Source organism: Botrytis sinoallii (genome assembly GCF_014898435.1).
Source record: "Botrytis sinoallii strain Bc 23 chromosome Unknown BSIN_036, whole genome shotgun sequence".
Lineage (NCBI taxonomy): Eukaryota > Fungi > Ascomycota > Leotiomycetes > Helotiales > Sclerotiniaceae > Botrytis > Botrytis sinoallii.
Genome location: NW_024066063.1, coordinates 203,979 through 225,595, shown reverse-complemented (window position 1 = coordinate 225,595; position 21,617 = coordinate 203,979). Strand labels below are relative to the sequence as shown.

General features: G+C 42.8%; 4 protein-coding genes across 4 annotated transcripts; 1 reads left to right on the top strand and 3 right to left on the bottom strand.

Annotated features, from left to right (window-relative positions):
• Window positions 1–363: 363 nt before the first annotated feature.
• Window positions 364–6,281, bottom strand: EAF02_011832 (uncharacterized protein; the record flags this gene model as incomplete). Its single annotated transcript, XM_038907879.1, has 3 exons — window positions 364–5,715; window positions 5,768–6,075; window positions 6,134–6,281. 3 exons carry the CDS (start codon window positions 6,279–6,281, stop codon window positions 364–366), a joined length of 5,808 nt encoding a protein of 1,935 aa, XP_038752388.1.
• A 7,819-nt stretch (window positions 6,282–14,100) lies between these two features.
• On the bottom strand, window positions 14,101–14,601 carry EAF02_011831 (uncharacterized protein; the record flags this gene model as incomplete). Its single annotated transcript, XM_038907878.1, has 4 exons — window positions 14,101–14,209; window positions 14,260–14,316; window positions 14,369–14,448; window positions 14,515–14,601. The coding sequence occupies 4 exons, from the start codon at window positions 14,599–14,601 to the stop codon at window positions 14,101–14,103; spliced, it is 333 nt and encodes a 110-aa protein (XP_038752387.1).
• Window positions 14,602–15,836: 1,235 nt separating this feature from the next.
• On the bottom strand, window positions 15,837–16,126 carry EAF02_011830 (uncharacterized protein; the record flags this gene model as incomplete). Its single annotated transcript, XM_038907877.1, has 2 exons — window positions 15,837–15,887; window positions 15,962–16,126. 2 exons carry the CDS (start codon window positions 16,124–16,126, stop codon window positions 15,837–15,839), a joined length of 216 nt encoding a protein of 71 aa, XP_038752386.1.
• Window positions 16,127–18,888: 2,762 nt separating this feature from the next.
• Window positions 18,889–20,155, top strand: EAF02_011829 (uncharacterized protein; the record flags this gene model as incomplete). The annotated part of the gene is made up of 2 exons (XM_038907876.1): window positions 18,889–18,931; window positions 19,023–20,155. 2 exons carry the CDS (start codon window positions 18,889–18,891, stop codon window positions 20,153–20,155), a joined length of 1,176 nt encoding a protein of 391 aa, XP_038752385.1.
• Between the last annotated feature and the right edge of the window lie 1,462 nt (window positions 20,156–21,617).

Genomic DNA, 21,617 nt, shown 5'->3' with positions numbered 1-21,617 from the left:
AACAAAAGAAACATCAATCAACCCACAATCCGATCTGCTCTGTGAAAGTCGAGCCCATTCATGTTTGATCAAAGAGTGCCAAAAATACAAAAAAACGCCCTATGATATGCATAATCTCCCACCCAACCCATTCCCAAACGCCACGCTTGAGTCATGAGGTTCAGTTAATGTAGACTACGGCATGTCGAGTCCAAAGAGGCAAAAAGGAGAAGCTCGTACGCTTCGAATAAAATTAACAAAGTGAACAAAGAAAAAAGTCTGTTAGAGGTGTAATGTGCCTGGTGAAGGCAAATAATATGATATTGAAAAGAAAATATTTGTTTAAGCTGAGTTGTGTTTGCAGTAGAAGTTACCACATAAGGTTTACCGATCTCTCTTTAAACTTTTACCCACATGAAGATAATCGTCGTTTTCACCCATTTTCGAAGACTTTGAAGTAGGTCGAGGCGTAGGAAGGAAATTACCATCGACAACTGTTTGTGATGACTTTGAAGTAGGCCGAGGAGTATGTTCTTCATCTATAAATGAGAATTGCGACTGTGATTGTTTTGGCGTTTTAAATAAATCAACCTCTTTATCGCCGGTGCCCTGAGATTTACCTGGAGGTGTTGAAGTGGCCTCGGAAATCTCGGATGCTGGGGGAATTTCTGACGTTGGTGATGAAGTAATCGCTTCTTCAGTGACGGTAGGTGGAGGCTCAATTGAGTCAGAACTCAACATTTCAGTCCCAGACACAACACTACCACGACTGTTCGTACGCATCATTTCTGTACCAAGCTTAGAGCCACGATGTGTTTTTGGAGAAGTGGTAGCCTTTGGACTGGTCTTTTCTCTTACAGCAACATCACCCAAAACTTCATCCTCATCATCACCAGATTCTGCACATTCATGGCGGTTCTTCTCCAAAATTTCCCGTTTCGCCTTCATTTTTTCAGATGATCGTTGGCGAGAAAGATTTCGACGGTGTTCTAATCGCACTGGAGAAGGGCTGCTTGGAAGAAGGTTGGGTGGCGGAAGTTTAGGTAATTCATTATCTTCAATCATGTCAACTTCGTTACTGATACCAAGTCCAGTCTCATCCCAATCGCCTGTAGGCCTCCTATTAATGACAACAGGAAGATCATCAGTTGGAAAAGCCTCGGTATCCTCAAAAAGACTCGAGCTGATAGAATCTTCGCGACTTGAACCTCTAAAACTACCAGCTGGCATATGTGCAAAACCAGACGAAGCAGAAGTAGGGCTGTCTTCAAGACGTAAACTCTCCTGGCGTAGACCAGACGGCGGAGGATATGCCGGAGAGAAGTTCAAACTTGATATAGGCTCTTTCCATTGACATAATCTACAAAGGACTTCGGTGAGCTTCGACGCTGTCGGTGGCTTTTCAATTAAAGCATCGAATTGATGAGGTGCTTGAAGTTCTTTCAGGTATCCAGTGATGGCAACTATGGGAGTTTGAGAATTGGCATTCTTTGTTTCGCGAATCATTCGAGCCACATCTGCACCATTGAGTTGAGGTAATTTGAATTCCATCATGATAATATCGAATTTAATATCACTGACGGCATATCTCAATGCATCAGCACCATTTGACACCGTAACTGTGCGACAACGTAATTTCTCCAACAATTTCTCCATTACCATTCGTGATACTGGGTGATCTTCGCAGATAAGCACATCCAAAGGTCTAAAAGCAGGACCATCAGATAAGGTAATCTGGGACATCCGCCTTGAGCTTTGACGGCGACGTTGAACGCGAAGTAATGCATTAGCCTTTTCTCCTTCATTGTCTGAAGAAGAAGGTGACATATCGAATACTTGACTTCGTCGCTTGCGATGGGATAAAAACTCGCCTGGTAAAGGGCTTCCTTCTTGTGATCCAACTGTTTGCGAGCGAGCTCTAGATGATGATGAGGTACCACTACCTTGTCGGGGGGTGGCAGGTGGTTTTGCTGGCGATGATAATGAAAGTGGTGGAGGTGCAGACCCACGTATCTTAATAGGCGATGAAGCGGCAGAACTAGTGGTCTTATGAAGCCCAGGCGATGTTCTAGGCCCATCCATAAAACTAGCAGGTGGTGCAAGGTTGTTGCTCGATTGCTGTGATAAGCTCGAGGAATTGCTCGAAGTTTTACGTCTAGCTTCGTTATTCTGCCCTGCAATAAATGAGACAAGTAACGGCGATGAAGGTTGTGAAGCCCTACTTGGAGAAGCATCTGCTTGACTAAATCCAGAAGGAGACGAAGGTCGAGCAGTAGCTTTAGCATTTGACAAGGTTCTTTGAATTGGCATTGGCATTGGCAATACAGGGCTTCCATCTAATGCAGCTGGGGATGTGACTACGTTGTTAGCACCGCCAGGACTGACAACTGGCTTGCTTGTGGCAGACATGGCTTCCTGTCGTAGTTTTTGAATAACATCTTTGTTTGCCTTTTCTAGAACTGGTAAGTTTTTGAAAGTAAAATTGCCAAAGTCATCTGCTACAACAGGTTCGCTCAGTCGCCTGCTCTTCATATCTCGGACGTGGGGTGGGATGTGTAATGGCATCAAACCTCGTTTGACGTTATTGACTTGACTCCGAACTCGAGATAAAGCATCATGAGGGCGTTCGGGATATTCGGCACCAGGTGTGGGATGCTGAGTAGATGCTTGATCTTCCATCTCTTCCGCAAAAGATTGCAGAGTGGCTCCTCTCGCATCAAAATACTCGGTATCCTCGGGATTCTCCGGAGCGGGAACAAATTGTGCATCGTCTTCGAGTAATTTGTTCCACTGAGTGCCTTCAAACCAAGGGTGGCTTCGGATTTCATCGCCTCCAGTAGGAAACTTCTCTTCTTTGTTGGCCCCAAGTCGTTTCTGCGGGTCTGAGCATAAAAGCTTATTCATGAGATCCTTAGCCTCATCTGAGACATCGTAGTCACCTTCATCCGGCCATGAAATTCGGCGAGCCAAGATGTTTTCGAAAACTTCATCTGGTGTGCCGGCATGGAAAGGTGGATAGCCATAAATGAATTCAAACATAATACATCCTACAGACCACCAATCACTTACTTCATCTTGACCAAGGCCATTTACAGTTTCGGGAGCAAGATAATCAGGTGTACCAACAAACCGACGATTACTATCATCAGGATCGAAAAGAGCCATTGGAGGTGGCATCATACCTGTACTAGTTTGTGGTGGTGTACTGTGCCTAGCATCAGAACTGTGGCTCGTAATTGGTTGAAGGCACAAGTCTGGTGATCCAGCAGCCTCGTTCTCGCTCAATTCTTCAATAGGTGTTCTTCTTTGATTGAGCGCTTGTTGGTTTTGGGACTCGTTCAAAGAAAATTGGTTGAACATAGAAGTTAATGCATCACTGCCGCCGCTGTCACGCCTATGGCCAGACTTTCGTCGGGCATCCTTGTTGATGGTATTTTCACGACTCAAATTGAAGTACGAGGGTGTCCCTAAGCTACCACCAACATCTGGGGTCATTTGAGGTGTTGAACCGGGTGAATGATGGCCCTGATAATCGAATGATGAGGCACGAGAGGAACTCATGGAGGTAGCTCGGGCAAAAGGACCTTGTTTCAGCAGATCTGGAGCAGACTCATTCGCTACGCTGCTCAATACACGCTTTTGACGTCCAATCAAGCCCATTCTCGACAGACCGAAATCGGTCAATTTGAGATGACCCTTTTGATCAATGAGAAGATTGTCAGGTTTCAAATCACGATGTACAATGCCACGACTGTGAAGATGTTCAACGCCAAGGATTACCTCACCAAGGTATTTCTTCGCCCAATCTTCCGAAAGACCTCCGAGAACTTTGATGAGAGATGCACAATCGCCACCATTAAGATATTCCATCACTAGATATAGATAGTCTTTGCTTGAAAATGTCCAATAGAGCTTCGCGACAAAATCGCTCTCACCTTGCCACATCATGATAGCACGTTCAGCCTTAACATTTGTGACTTGGTTCTTGGCAACCATGTCGGCCTTTTTAAGTACCTTGATAGCGTAGTAATCACCAGTTGACTTCTTCTTCGATAGATAAACACTACCAAAGGCTCCCTTGCTAATAGGTTTGATGATCTCGAAATCTTTGATCGATGGTGGTACGGCACGTGCTTGTGGAGCGCTAACAGAATTTAATCGGGGCGATGGTGGTGGGCGTGGGTCTGATCCAGCAGCCGAAGACTGACGTCGATGGTGTGACGGAACTAATGCGGGCGAGCTGAATTCGCTTCCGGGAAGCATCGGCGATGCAGTTGGAGAAACAATACCCTCGTGGGCGATCGGCAAGATGCGGGGTTTGGAAATTCTCAATGGGGATGATGGAGGTGGCATCCGAACGGGAGACTCTTGTCTTCGGGGTGAAAGTGTGCCAGTACCGAGAACCATGCTTCGCCTGTTTTGTTGTCGGGAACTTGCATGTCGACGCAGATCTCCAAATTCTGAAACTGGCGATTCCGTTCTTGGCGGACGCCCCATGACCGATGATGATCTGACGCTACCATCACTCTCCGCACCCGTATCACTTTCGAAAAAGATCGATTCCCTTCTTGCTTCCCGGGATTGTCCTAGTATGCTACTCAAAGCGCCTTGGTGTGAACGAGGGGTTGGACATTCTTTAGGACTACTAGATCTGGTAGAGGAAATGGCAGCAGATGATAATTGCCGACCTTCATGTACCATGCTCGTCCCAAGCTCAGCAGCTCGAAGTGCTGCTGCCAGTGATGAGGGTCCATGTGGTCCGTCAAAAGAACCTGCAAAAAATCCCTCTTCATTAGCCGGTGTTGTTTCTTCGGGTTCCTCTGTCGAATCACTGAGTTGACCAGCTGCAAGTCGGGCAGCTTTGTTGATAGCCTCATCTATACAATCTTGTACAATTGCCGAAAATTCCATACGGATGCGTTCTGAGTATTCGATAATTCTTCGATGACGAATGACAGCTTCAACCTTTGCACGCGCAACGGCTTCACTATCCACACAAAGCATCGATAAGCCTTCTTGATCTACAGCGTTCAAACTTGGTGATTGCCATTGGATAACTTGAGATATGCGGGATTCCGATTGAGGAGATTGTGTACGAAACTCTCCAGGAGCTTGAGGGGATGGTTCTTTGATCGCGGGTGTGTTGATTTCCATGGCTGTATCACAAAGGTCCAATAACAATTCGACGATTCGAGCATGAGGTCGCCTTTGAGCGAAGGATCGTCCTCTTGCATGACCAAATCCTGATGTAGACCTTGATCGAGATCTACCCGATGTGGGTGTCCCTGGAGAAGCTGTACCAGAAGAAGTAGTTGAGTTGGCACCAATCGGTAATCCTTTGTATTCAGCCTGAGGTGGAGTCGGCATCACAGTTTGTTCTCCCGCACTCGGCCGAGCTTGACGAGCTTCTAACGCATCCAAAACTCTAACGATAGCATGACGATGTTCCGTTAAATTATCCTGACACATTTGTACTTCCATCTCAGCTTTGTGTTCTTGGAGGCACAACTCGGTGTGTTTTTCGAACCACCAAGGAGGGATTTGACGTTCGCAGATTCGGCAAAGAAGTGGTAATGGCGGGGCATGATTTTCTGGGTCATCCAGACCATGTTCTGCAACGGTAGTGAGATATTTCGCAAGAACTTGTGCTCCAGTACCTAAAGATTCGACGATAACTGGGGCGAGGTCTATTTGAATTTCTCGTGGCGCTATCCAAGGTCTGATCATCCACATTGTCTGCATAATATTAGCTGTCCATTTCCGATCAAAGATTATGACAAGAACCTACATGACTGCCTGCTTCGGATCCTCGATCGTGTACCATGATACCTTGTCCCTCCAGATCAATTGTAGCAGGTCCCGGTTGCGAAATCGCCGCACCTTCGCCTTCGCCTTCTTTGACATGCTCTAGATTTTCTAGTGGTAATAACCTTGAAGCCGGACCCAGCTCAATGGCGAATCTTACAATGTAACTGCGAGAATCATCTTTCTTCATTTCCTCCAGAGTATCCGTGAATACACTCCGGTTGTTGTCTCCAATCAAGATGTCGGCGATTGGTTTCCCTTGAACAGAATCCAAAGTTGTACCAATAACATCTGACCATGAGGGGCTGACCCAATTTATTGTGCCATCCATACTTAGATCCATGATGACATTGAGAGTTTTCTTCTGCTGCTTGTCTGAGATCTTCTCTCTCTTCTCGAATATCCGCACTGAGTGATCGTTCCATCATACCGGCCTCTGCACGCAGATGCGACACGGCAGGTGGTGCTAACATTGCCTGATTCTGATCGCCCTCCATCTTGAGTAGTTTATAAATTAAGGATTCCTAAGAATCAATCCTTTGCGTCAACATTGACTATTGAATGGTGCCCTTGGACTTTCAATCAACTTCATTGATGTTGTACGCGTCTTCGTTGGTTGAGATCGGGTGTTATCGTGGAGGGGAAAAAGCGTTCAGTCGACTCGACCGCGAGGAATGAACCTAGCTAGCAATCAATATTGAAAGAAGACATCATAACAGTTGATATTGATGTCTCTTTCTATAAATTTTGGGAGGAGAAAAGGATTTGATGGAAGTATTTTTTGAAAAACGGTTTAGAGGTTGTAGTTGGGGGGGATAAATTTATCTGGCGTGGTCGGGGTTGATGCTAGGTATCCTACTACGGCAGAACTAATCCGTTTGAGTTTGGTGTGAGAGAGTGATATGTATATGGATGTATGGAGTGAGTGTGATTTGAAGCGGGAAACCTGAGGTTGAGATGCCGTTTTTTTAACTTTTTCTCTTTCTCTTTCATAGGTAAGTGAAGAGCATTGGAAGGTCGCTTGCTTACTAGGTATTTGCTTATTTGCTTATTATGGTACAGACTGCCCAGGTGGTGTTGGTTGCAACGCTTTGAATCGACTTTGTCCAAGTGAGGAAAAAACAAACACCACAGGAATGTGTGAGAGTTGGGTTATCGTGATACCACCCAATTGATTTGATTGTATAATTCGGGAGTGAGTAAATGAGTGAGTATGAGAATCGAATGTTTTTTCCTTTTCTTTCCTTCTTCTTTTCTTCTTGCCCTGATTTCTTTTGAGAGCAAGGTTTTGAGACGATCTACGTTGTAGGGACCTAGGTATTATCTCCCCTTCACTACTAGGTCCTATAGAATATTGACTTGTCCTGAACCCTTGTGTCAAAAATGCTCGTAGATCTGATCTGATTTGCTTGATTACCTACTCCGTTTTACGATATGATGAGATATGATATGGATACCGGTACCCATAAGATCTCAGGTGAGGGGAAGTAACCAATTGGATTGAAGAAAATATATCACGAAGGACAACAAATCCAATTAATACCTAAGTTTAGACAAAGAACATTGAACATTGAACGGGATTGAATTGAATTGGATGGAGTTGAGCTGGTGAATTCTAGCTACCGAGACCAGGACAAAAGGGCAATGCAACTCTGTACTATGGGGTGAGCGAGAAGGTATATCGGTTCTGGCATTTGGTATTTGGTATTTGGTATTTGATAATTAGTATTTATTAGTATCTGGCATTGAGGTTAGTCTTCGTACATTCGTATATTCATAGATATGGTTGGTAGATATAAGGAAATGAAATAGCTGGGCTTGTGATTTCACCCTAGATGTCGATGTGGATATCTATAAGAATAGCTAAGATCTTACAATATTGAGTTTGGGGAATCCGGAGTGGACACAGCATGTATTCTTACCACCTATGGATGATTCTTGAGTAAAAAGGGTCCTACTATCCGTTGGCATTCCTGTTGCACGAGCTACGAGCAGAATGCGTGTATGTAAGATGACATGAAGTGGAATTCGAAGAACCTCACAAAACCCCATCACCTACCTACCCATACCCTCTCCCCGTTAACAGTGCATAAAACTTGAAGATATACTACTGTTCACCATTACCAGCTAATTGTTCTAGACTGTTTCCCCTCACTCTAGTCAAAGTGTTTGAGTCTTGATGCTACGTCAAAGCGACAATAAGGTTTGACTTCTTCCATCACACGCGCAAATTCACTCACTCACCTACCTCGCTGTCAGCCCTTGAAGTCCTTTCCAGCCACAACTCATCGTCACCACTCTTGCTTTCTTTCCCCCTCTTTTCACCGTTCGACTGTCAAACTTACACAACGAACAAAAAAAAAAAATTTTCACCACTTGGCAATTGTATACCCGATATGCCAAACCCATCGTTAAACATATAACCACGTCGAGAATACATATCTAATTAAGCTCGCCCCTCCCTCCATCACAACCGAACGATGACCCCCATCAACCTCGACCACAACTTCTCACTTGGCGCTCTCCCACACACACGGAGTATCACATACATAACCATAGTTCAATCATTCAATCCTCAAAAGCCAATTCGCCCCCAAGGAAATCATCTATCCATTTGCATACCGGTATCTTGCTCATTAGATCCCTGAAAGGGAAAAAAGACGAGTTGGTTGCAACCTCGCATATATCCATCCACTTATTATCCAAATTACATTGCCGTATCACAACGTTATTTCTCGACCCATTTTGAAACTTTTTCTTCGTCATCTGCGATTTCCATATCCTTTTCGAGATCTGCATGCTGGTCATAAAATGATTGATTCTTCGATCCCTTTACGACTTCGGCCAGGTCCGTGGATTGGACGAGGGGCATCAGGAATGCCACTCGCACCACTTTACAGAAACGTATGGTAATGTTAACCAAATTAGTTCGATTGTGAATTAGGTGACCTGACCCAAGATTTTTGTACTAGCTGGAGATATTTAGAAACATTAGAGATTCTACCCTTTTCCACTTTTTTCTCTCTGCTCTGCATATAAGCACAGGTTGGATTCGAGTTGCTGTCCTACCTTGTCACTACCAAAACATTTCATTCGACTATACTCAAGTACTTACCAAACCCTGCTTACTTTCATTCACGTTTACGGTAAATTACAAACAAATCCATCCCGAGGGTTCAGTAGCATCTCGTTGCATTTCCTGATCAAGCTTCTGACAACCCCCAACCCCGGAACCCCTGTCTAACAATCGCCAAATTCCAAAGAATAGCAACCGAGAGCTCGCCCAGCAACAATCTTTACCCACAACTTACCCATCTCGAGTCCATGTCATATATTTGAAAATTTATTTATTTATGCTTGTCCAAAGGTTACCACATCACTACCGTCTTCAAGATAAACATCATCATCCCACACACTTTCAATCAAAGCTTACTTTACCTCCCCTCACTCACTTACCAATTACCACCCTTCACTCGCAACGCCAATCCAACCAACATAACCTCCTTCCGCCCAGAAATCTTGGAACCGAGCACTACATATTACCCTTCACCCTAGAGCAAGCCGCAACTAATCTATACGACTCCCTAGCAACTAGCCACTCGAGCTCTGAACGGGAACTAAGAAGTTGTACACTCAAGACCCCAGACTAAATTCAAAGAAGCCAAAACTTACCAGAGCTAGTGAGAAATAACAGTCAGCTGGTCAATCAGATCACTTTAGATGCATGCGCTACCTAAGCCATCATCATCACCATCATCACTACGTATAACACAGAGGGTGGCTCGGGTGGTTGAGATCTAGTCAGTTGAAGGTTATGCAAGTGCTTCTGGATTTTTGTTGGGGATCAATCTACATTGAGTAGTTTTCGAGAATGATCTTCTAAGGGTCTTGTGGGAGTTTGCATACCGGTATACGCATATACGCATACGAGCAACGAGGTTCTTGAGTCTAGAATATCGGAATTTGAGTTCGCGGCTTTGATTCAATTGTTCGCGCACATCCAAACGGTTCTTCACTCCATGCACAGTTCGCACCTTATAGCAATACCGATACTTCCGTGGCTAAGTTTTGCTCTAACTACTTTTGCGCGATATTCTTTAGCTAATGCCAGTGCTAGTGTTGATTTTCGTCTACTCCTCTCTTTTAGCTTTCCGCATTTTTGGTTGCTGTTTTATTAGTGTACGAGTATCTTCCCATTCACATTTAGCTTTTTCCTCTTTGAACTGTCTCTCCCCCTTCCACTTTTCCAAACCCTGGAAACCCACGCGTTCCAAGCCCCAAAATCCATCCCACGCACTTGGATCAAAATCAATTAATAACATCACAAACCCAACGAACCGGGGAACATGCTCACTGTTTCCCGGCCGGTAAGATCTTATGTGGGGTACGACAGTACCACGAAAATTGGTCTCGTGGTGATAGCCATGAAGATCGTTGAGTCACGTGCGTCAGACTTAGGAAGTGCCAATGCGTTGAGGGTGAAGGTCTAGGTAATTTGTGGATGGAATGTGGAGGAAAGGACGAGGGGACGGTGATGCATGAAAAACTCACCGTTTGACAACATATATGTTTCAAACTCTGTTTTTGGCATGCTTACTATTCTTTCGCTGTTTTTCCTCGATATTCTGCATGCAATCTGTCCGAATTGAATTTTGAGGGCTCAAGGGCCCAAGGCATGAGTAGTACAATGTCTCAAGTGTCTCGATGTCTTGCTTCTTATCCCATACCATTCATTGACTAGCTTTTGATTAGTGGAGTAGAGTGGAGTATAGGGTAGTGAGGCAAATAAATACTTGCATATATTTCCAATCTCGTGATTCGTAGCTCGTCGCTCGAATTTTTGAAAGTTGGGAATTGGGGCTGAGACTCCCGGATGACGAACTGTTTCTTTTTTTTTTGCTCCTTCTTGGTACGACGGGATGGGTGGACTGTCCTGGATCGATGGGTATAAGTTGGGATGACTTATTCCAGGGGTTTAATTTTATAATCGTATAATGATTCAGCATTGACTTAACGGCAAAGTCTAGAATATCATTCGGGTATGGTATTTTTTCAACTAATAATGTCACCCCCGATAGTTTGAATGTCTCAGATTTAGGGTCAGCCGAAAGCTCCGATATTTGTGTTTTGGTAATCGATGCCCGAATCTTTGGGTAGGACAGAATGGCACAAATTTTCGCCTGCGGAGGATAGGGGATAGATCACAAATTTCCCCAGGTAGAAAGTTCAGAGATGTTTGTCGTTTCATTGGGACAATGTACATTATTGTAAATGCCTAGTACCTTTACTCGGTATTCTATAGTTAGTGCTAGTGTTAGTGTTTATGTCTAGTGATGTATCTCTATTTCTCCGAACGAATAAACTCCTAACTTGATAATATCTAGCACAGTGAAACCAGTGTACTATACCAAAAATAGTCATCGCATTACAATCTTCTCATTCCTATTCACCTAGACTTTATTGCTTCCATGGCGCATGCTTATTGCAATGTAGCAAGACTCATATACCTTCGAGTCCTCATTTTTATTCGGATCAAAGAACAACTTCGATGGTTCGTTGTTCGAATCAGATGAAACCCCTAATTATTAATAAGTCTGGAATTTTATCGGGATACAAATGTTAGCCTGAAAAATCAATATTATCTTAAATAAATTTGCAATATATTTATTTATGAACCCTACACACAACCATTCTTGATTAACACATTCATAATTCTAAACAAATACCGACGTTATGTATCTATCTACCTCTGGAAATCAAACCTATCCCATCTTCCATTCTCACTACCCACCTGCAACAAATCTCTAGCTCCTGTCTACCTGAACTATCTTTCCTAGTCATTCAATGTTCTTCCGATGAATGTTCTCCCCCGAGACCCCTGAAGTGGATAGCTCGGATGAATATCCTCCATTCCACTCTCTGACAAGTGAATAGGTAGCTCAAGAGGCTTTTCGGTATCAAGGAAGGAAGATCTGGAATAGATTCAGATTCAGAAAACGGGAAACAGAGCCAAAGATTTGTTCTCAACTTCTGGAGTTGCGCACTAATCACATGGAGTAGAGTAGCAGTTCGCTATCGTGCTTTTAGAACCGCTACATAGCGCAGCAGAGATGGGAGAATCGTGCAGTAATTGATAATGCGTCGCCAAATAGTGACATTGTGTGCATTTTGACATTAGCCCTTGGTAAACAGAAAATCGGGCGAGTGAATTGAGCTTCTAGATCAAGATTTCCATGTTGAAATGGGGGCTTATCGATTCGGTGGGTTATATCTATGTTAAATTTCAATGCAGCACCATCATTGTGATTTAGTCAGCAGTGGAGAATGATGGTACGCGCTTCGTTGGGCAATGGATAAGAGTCGTCTAAATCGCTTGAAATAATACATCTTGATTCTCATATTATTATATCAATATCTACTTCGAGGTTGCAGTGTCCTTTTCTCTACAGCCGGACTGTATTTACCTTCTCTTCCATGATTGAGACTCGAACACTGTAGTTCTTATACAGACAGCGAGGGGTAAAGTTTGAGATCATCCTTAGTCTAATCATCACTCGTTTGATGAACATAGCGAATCTCACAGGAAGCTACTATAAAGTTAAGTTTATTAGGTTGTGAATAGCTTATAATCATGTGGTTTAAAACTCAAAGGTTTTGATAAGCTATTTCCAAGTCACATAAGCTAAACCCAAAACAGACCTTTAAACTTTCAACTATGTACATTCCATATACTCGATTATCAAAGATTGTTTGGGGTCTAGTATATGTAGGTCCCGTACGGACTTTGGTAGAAGTCTGCAATTCGAGTCTTTAAGGAGATGAGGAAACCTCAGAGGGGTTGGGATCGTGTATCGAGTTCTAATATCACCAGATGATTGAACATCAGCCATTTTCATGTGGATAGTTCAAATGAAAGGATGAGTGAGGGGCGTTCGAAAAGGTAAGGGTGTGTAAATGGCGTTTGAGATAAATATCATTGTAGCTTTGTATTTTGCGAGGACGAATCCCTCAAATGTGTTTTGGTAAGAAAGGTCAAGTAGCAGGCGTGTTTTTATCGAGATGAAACAAAATCATTATTTTCGAGTCGATTGGAAAGCGAGAGTGATGAGTGTCTAGGTATCTAGGTATCTAACCCTTACTGACTGGCATATCCAGGACTCCATAAAACGAAAGAGGAAATCGCATTTTTAGTGATTCCCAGCAGTATCATTACTCTCCATGGAAGTGAACGAGAATCCCTGGCATCAGAGATGCAGAAGATGGAGATTAGTAAATATGTATGTGATGATTATACTGTATAGATTTCAGTAGTAAATCAGATTCCGACTTCTAAAGATACGTCGGCAATATTGTGCCATATTGCAGACTTTTGAAAGAGCTGAGGTCTTCAAGATTCTGATGAGAATAGAAGGATAAAGTGGCATAATGGATGTCTGATCAATTTCAATTCAGCTTGGCTGAGTGAGAAGTTGAATGAAGTTCTCTTCTCTTACGTGACTTTGTTAACGACGTCTAATTTTCCTCCGATTTTTGGGCGAGTAATGTTGGAAATTTAATGTCTATTCTCATGGTAAGGGATTCCCTCCTCTCGCAAGTCGTAATTTCTTAGTATAACAGGCGGAAATAGAGGGGGGGATGGATATCGATGTGCTGGCTGTTTAAGAGGAAGCGGTCAGAGAAAAGATATTCTTCGGCTGTCAGGTCATATTTCTAGAAGAGAAACACAACTGTCTTTTTTTTCAAAGTCCTTCTCGCTGTGAATGTCTGAAATTGATAGTTCGTTCATCCGCCTTCCCCTTCAGGATAGATCTTTTGGCTTATCAAACAGGACGACTGAACAGAAGTAAGTTGTTCAGATTGCAATTGAGGAGAGAACACAGGCAGGAATGGAAAAAACTTACAAAATTCCGTATAGTAACTCATTTTCTCAAGGTATGGTATTTATATAATAACCCAACAATACCTCGGAAATGTGTCCGTATTTCTTTCACACACGTGGAGCTGCCGAGATATCACTAGGTTTACTTGTTTCGCCGGCCTATTATGAACTCTCGTTTAAGAGCCATCGAGCACAATATCAGGAGTGTATGGAAGTAAGATTTCAAAAATAGTGTGAATTTAATTCAGTAATGACAGTGGTCTTACAACTAGCTACGATATGACAGACATGATTCGAGGAGATCAAAAAGAAAAAGATCAATATGATAACCAGGATCAGCTTGCAGCGAGAAGTTTTGGTTTACTCAGTGACACTGCAATAGCAAGTCCTATCGAAAACTGCACCAAATAGTGTCTACTGGAATGTTGAAAAGGGTTTCAACTAACTTCGACGCGGTAGCCCCCAAGTCTTCTGGGATCAATCTTGTGTTTACCATTGGTAGGTCCATCTAATGTAATATTCGGAGCGCCATTTCCAGGGGCACCACTTGAACAACGGTTATTTCTCATTCCCGACAACTCTTGAGGATCACTTACGACCAACAGATCAATTTGACTCCGACAGTAGCTTTAATTTCGATACCTTGAATATTGCTTCCAGCTTGTTAGCCAACGAAATTTGTTTGTTGGAAAGGTCCTAACTTACGGACTACCTTCGAGATGGTAGTTGGTGTTGATGTTTGGTTCATGAGTGCGGTCTCCGCCACCCTTAACGTCCCACTTGACCTGTTTTTCATGTTAATCTTGAGCTGTAACTCATAGAAATAAGGGGAAGACAAGCTGCTGGCATACCCAAGCTGTGGATTGAGGTGTAATTGCATCGAAATCATGTGGATACTCTCGAGGCTCGATTCCGGTTGCAGAAGATTCGCTTGCCATCTTGAAAGGTGTATGAAGTGAAAGGAAGATTTGTAATCTTTGACTTTGAAATGTATTTGTTTATGAGTTTGGAATGCTCTGGAGAAGCAAGAGTGAATGGGTGCAAGTGAGGTATTTATGTGTTTTCTACTCGTCAATCTGTCGATCGTCTATTTCATGCTCAGCTTTGAGGTTGAACTAGCCGTGAGAATTTTCTGCAGTGACATCTCCTTTGAGGTTAAACTAACCGTGAGATCTTTCTGTAGCGATATCTCGTTCTGATGCAGTTTAAACACATGATTGTACTTAATTCGACTCGAAGCAATCAGCTCAATGCAGAGTTGTGATGTTTTCCAAGCTTGCAACTAGGGATGCACACCAGTATACTACTCGGCGTCTTTGGGTATTTACCCTACTCTATAGCCGGGTAAAAAGCGGAAAATATGGTGGGCACTTGAGAGATCTGAAGTATATGTTATACAGTTATCCTATAGTTTTTATCTAAGAATAAGATTACATCCAATTCTTAAATTGATTGAGGTGTTATCACAGTGAAATAATCTAATAACATATAACTGATTACATGAAATTTTATTTTCTCATTAAGACTCTTCGATCTTATGAGTATTATATAATCGTACTTGAGGATATACTCGTACTTAAGTAACTACCCAGCGATATTTTATAGAATATTTGTGTCACCCTATGATATGTGACAGGGTGGATATCCATCCGAATACCCGAAAACCCAGGGAGCCCGGATGATCTAACCCCGGTGCGCATCCCTGCTTGCAACAGGATTTTCTAGATTTGTTACTTTTCGACCATGTTCCATTTCACTAAAATGGGTGGAGTCTAATTCTGATTGCAATCACTTTGAAATCGGTTGTGAAGCACTAAGCCATTTTCATAATTATTTTACTTCATGTTACATGCCACATAGCACTGTCAATCACACCTACCGATGTCATATCGCATATTGAATGGTGTCTATGACTCGTACCAGTCCCTATGAGACATAATGTTATTAATGATAGCAGAAAAAATTACTTTATGGGGAAATGAGCACATATCAGTGCAGCTAGTAAAGACTGCAAGACATCTTCAGCTCTCTCAAAACGCCCAGAATAGTAGTACAGTTTGCCTGTGATATTCTAGACGGCAAAAACCCTTCTGAAGATTCCACTGATAGATCTCAGATTGCCTGGATTAAATAGCCGTATTGCATCAAGGTAAATCTATACACTGCCCCATACTCATTTTTTTGGAGCAACTTTTGCTACAGATTCAAAGCTGATTTCATAGCTCTATAATCAATTGAAACTAGCATGCAAATGCTTGGATAAAGTCTCTCGAGTAAACAGTAATCTAGAGGACTCACTACAGATGCATTATAGACAACACTCATTTTGCGAACACCATGAACCCAAGACGACTGCGGAGTGATAACGTATTTATTCATAACACCGGGCTCATCTGGGCTGATCTGATGTTGGGCTTTAAATATGAGAAGCACAATTACAAGTGCGTATCGACTAAATGCCATGCACTTAAAACAACCGCCCTATATAGATAATCTACTTTCAATGGGTCGAGTGCACAACAGGATGCTGCACAGAGCAGATTTATGCAATTTTGTTTCGCCTGTTCCATTTATCCATCACACAAATGCATTCTCTGGGTTTTAATGATAACAACATGCCGAACTATACTGACTTTGGGTAGCACAGAAGCGGGGATGCAACTTGCAACAAAGGTTACACGGCATGTGGCAAACCACGGTTGTGCATTTGCGGACTGAACACAAGGCACGGAAACGAATTACACCAATTGCAAAGGCATCTACCTAGCATACAATGATATGAACGACGTCGAGCGACTAATGTGAAGAATAACTTTTACCTTACCGACAATCGTAGTATATGGTTGTGTAAATGCTACAGGAAAACTGGGAAACTGGGAAATACCAAGAACCTAACAAGGGACATAAAATACCGAGGAGAGTCTGAGGGAAGAGAACATATCGTTACTTATAGCCATCCAAAATGAAAGCTCCTGAATAATCACCACAGCTCAACGCAGTCCGAAGTGAATGAGAGGTTCCAGCTAGCGATAACATAACAAGCCGCCTATTCTTTGGCTTAGACGACAATCTTATGGTCTCGGGCTATATGACCCTCAAAATGTATTGAGTTGTTGAGAAGCAAAGGCTCAGTAGGGCGCTTGACTATTTTCAGTTGTAGCCAGCAATTCCGGCGCAGGTAAGTCTTCGGAAATTGGTTTTTGGAGGTATTCTATCTTCTAATCTTCCCTCATAGTTTTCATACCCTGGCCTCGAAGACATATTGCGAAAGAAGAGCTCGGTGAAAAGGTATTCATTGGCGTGGGAATATCGTCTGATCGTGGGTGGAGATATGGCAGACAATACAAACAACTTGCAAGGAATGGTTCGAACCAGGAAGTTTGTGTTGACGCAAACGCTTATGGCGCTGCAGATAAAAGAAACAACGTGGAAGATAGTCCCACAATTTAAGCTTATTCTCACCTCCTTTGAAATTCCGTAGACAAAACTTTACAATGAAAACACTGTTGCCTTCCTAGCATTATCATACCATCCTGCCAACCTCGTAGTATATATCGCCATTGCACTTGCGCTTGCACTTGCACACTGCGTTTTACAGTTAATGGATTAAAAAATTAAAATTCGGTTTGTTTCAACATGATGTCTTGTGAAGGAATCTAACATGAATCTTTTAAACTGTCACTCCCAAAAACATGGCAGAAACATGTGATGATTCATACTTGTCACTCATATAATCACGGTGACTCTATCCAAACTCACTCCTTGGTGATTGATCTGTCACGATGTGACGAAGACTGAACACCGGGCCATACATCTGATCATTCCGGTAAGGTTAGACCCTAATTATAGTTTATGTGGTTCTCCGACGGGTGATCCCCTGATATGAAGTATGAATGGCGAAATAGAAAATAAAGAGAATTAGACATTGTATCTTTAAGTCGTGGGTTTGATGGAAATCAAAACGCACAACTAGAATTTGCGTTGAATGGGTTTCAAGCCCGCATCCTGAATCAATCAGTATATCAAGATTTGGTGTGAAGTACCTACGTAGATAGAAGAGAAAGGGGATGGAGAAAAGATTCGGTGGGCTTATCGCAATTGCCCGCCTCTTTATCAAGGCCAGGGTAGCAATCATTCCAGAGCAAACGCTGCTTTAAGACAATGGGCATTAGACATTTTTAGATACGAGTATATCTTCATAGACAACGTCGATGATACCGGTATATCTGTTTGTCGTCGATTTATTGAGAGAGGGAGGGCGGATTAAGTCAAGTTTGTTCGCTACTCACCCATAACGTCAAGAACTTTGATTAGTTTGTACTCACTTCCACTCACCAGGCTTCAACCACACCACGTGAGATCCAAGAATACTTAAAGTGCCATGTTCTCTACTGATGATAAGCTCATGATTCAATGTCTCACTCAGCACCAACCAATCTATATAATTCAGTCTCATCAAAATCGATGATAACAAGTATTGCTTTATTGTTGGAGGAAGTCAAGGTAACATCTGACCCTAAAAGGGGGATATACAGCCACCGATATTGTCCACATACACCGTTCACTGCTCTTATTACATAAGGTTGACCATTTTATCACACTTTCCACTCTCGTTCTTGTACCACATGTTAAAAATATATCCTCATAAGACACCCGCTATCAATTGTACATCAAATCCACTCTCTTGCAGTTCTCGGATACATCTAATCTTTCGCATACGCTCCCGCTTGTGCTCGGGAAAGAATCTAGCCCACTCTGGTACATGTATAGCACCCATCTAATAAAGTGCCTCGCCAACCTTGGATACTTATCTCTCCACCTGCAATACCAAACGTCAAGAACAAAGGCAACAAAGCATTCACTCCTTTTCCCGGCTCTAGTTTCCAGATTCCAACCCCTCCAAGAAGCGGTCTCCATCTCCACAACCCCTATTACTGTCGATAGAAAACTATTACGATATATTTGATGATTTTCAAAGATATTGAATAATAAATATTCATTTCTCAACAAAATCGACTTGAAACATATACCGAACATCTGACCGTATTGACTTTCTCGTGCCTATCTTATGAACCCTGACCCCCGCCCGGTGTTGATCAGCTCAGCCATCATATCATATCACATCACCATTATCAACCTCATTCCTCGCCATGCCAACATTACAACCTTCTAATCAACATTCACGACACGCAGACGCAGTTAGGAATCAGCAAAATAGGAACAACATGGCGAGATCAAATGCTGTATCAGATCGATTGCGCAGTGAAGGTATTTCGACTTTAATTAATTTCAGTTTCTCCATTTCCCCATATCCTCTCCACAAATCTAATCTAATCTCGTATCTAATCTGGTAAAACAGCAGAATCGTGGGTCGAAATATCCTCACAACCATCTTCGTCCTCTATTTCCTCCATCGATAACGAAATTGTAACGACCGGTCTCCGCGTATCTCAACATCCTACCACTCGGCGACGCAGACGATCTCATAATCAACAACGCCCCCCAATAATCACAAATGGCAACAGACAAAGAAGCACGAGTAGTCAAGAGGAATATGAAGAATCGGAATCGGAACCAGATCATATAGATATCATAACCAGTTCCAATGAAATTTCTCCACCAGACGCCGTTCCAGCACGATTAACGACTCACGCAACATATGATGCAGAATTCGAAGATGATGAAGATGAGAATGGTACAGCTTTAGGAATAGGAAGAGGGACAACATTACCATTCACACCCCAGCCGAATGCTTTCTCTCATCCTCCTTCTTCACAATCCCAGAGTCATCGAACCCAAGCTCCTGCTCATGGCTCATATTTCCCCCGACAAGTTCATTCACAACCTCGACCACAACCTTATCCATCGCGTAACCACGCAACTTCACGGAATACGTCGTTCAACAATCACACACGACTCCCTATAGATCATGATGCCGCTCTACGCGCTAGTCTCACAACATTACTCTCTTGTGCAGCTGCGGCAAGAGGTCTTCCCAAGTCTCCCGCTCAAAACGCCACCAGTAATGAACCAATGGGACTCCGAATAGTTCCTGAATCAGAACTCATTGGTACGGCACCTCCTACGACAGCCAATATATCACGACCCTTATCATCAAGTCGTTCAAGGAGTGGATCATCACAAGACTCGCAAGATGAAGCCATCAAACGCAAAGCTAGTCAAACAAAACAAAACACTCGAGCTCTCAAGAAGAAGAAGGGAGAACTGGTGCAAGGCGAGGAGGCGTTTATTTCGCCTACCCTACTGACTTGGGTTATGAGTGCAGGCGTAGTCGTTCTCGTCTCAGTAGTTGGATTTGGTGCAGGATACGTCATTGGTCGAGAAGTGGGAAGGCAAGAAGCATCGGTCCTCGGGGGATGGAATGGCTCTATGAGTGATGGTAGCTGCGGAAGAGAAGTGGTTAGAAGCGGGACTGGCGGATTGAAGAGATTCAAATGGGGTGGCAGTGTTGCTAGGAGTATTGTTGCTTGAAGTCGTACACGATAATTTACGAGCGTTTGAGCTTGATTTAGGCTGAATTTTAGGTGGTCATTTTGATGAGATATCACGAGCGTGTTTTATTGATAGGGTCTAATTACCAAGCGTAACTCTTTGGAGACCCTTTGGCGTTGGTCCACGGGCATTGGGCTACATAGGTATACTTTTCATATTCACATAACATTCTGGAGGTGTTCTGTTTGTTTCGATGCGTACTTTTGTTTAATAAACATCTAGCGGGAGGGTATGATATGATATGACATGCACATATGATTAGGGGAGGAGGGTGGATTGAGAAGATAAAATTGAGATTTGGGTCTGGGTTAATGGATTAGGATAAATGAATTAAGATATTTCTCGAGGAACGTGCTTTGATTTCTTGCTATTGTGGAAGTGAACATATTCATACTCAAATCTGCGCCCTTGAATCATTATGCAGTGTTAATTTGTATGATAGAAACCAAATGATAGTTTTCGGGCCCAAAAATTGGTTTCTAGTTGAACAAAGTATGAGTGTGCGGGTGTTCCCACCAAGGTAATCAGCGCTCGGGGGGGAGAGAAAGTGTTTATGACAATTCAACGAATGAATTGAAATCTGGAGCGAGGTGGGATAGGTAATTTATGATAATTGAGGTCATCTATGCAGTCTATGGAGCTGGAGTGAATAAAGATTCATGTACCATGTACAGGCAAGACGTTAATTTTCATTATGTTAGAACATACATTCGAGCTAAAATTCCAGTAAAATAAATCAATACATTAGTTTCGCATATTCGATAGTATTCTAGTTATGAATATTTGAACCTGGGGCCAACAACTCGTGTCTCAATGTCAGTGAAAATGGAAAAGGTTAATAGAAGGAGAGGGTCCTGGGGAATAGCTCGTGTATATAACACTGTCACGCGACGGAAGCGATGGAAGTGATGTAGGTAATACAAGCTAATTAGTACTCACGCACCAAACGACGGATTTGACTAGCACTATTTTGATTAAGCTATAAATATCTCAGATCATCAGTTAGAGTAATTCAGCATGTATTTTATAATCTCATGAGTATCATAATTCTACATAGTTCTCCAGTTTCGCTTAACTGACATTACTCTGACTTGCAGATGCTACTAGCATCGTTTACGATGAGTCCAGAATAAAAAGTGATTGCAAGTCGCTATAAAGAATGGCAGTCTTCTGTAGCTTTCGTTCTTCAACGATATCACCCACCCCAGCCCCCAGTCCACTTTCACCATACTAAATTAAACACCAAAGCTTCTTAGGATTTGAACGGAGACTGAAGCAGCGAGAACAGCTACGACAGAGATGGATAAAGCATTAGCGACCACCAGGCATTGGTTGGGACATGATTCTCTGCCTAGGGCTCCCTGGTTGCGGGGATTTCCAACGTGATGGAAATCCGAAAAGAAGCCTTGAGGAATCAATTCATGAAACGCAAAAATGAAGT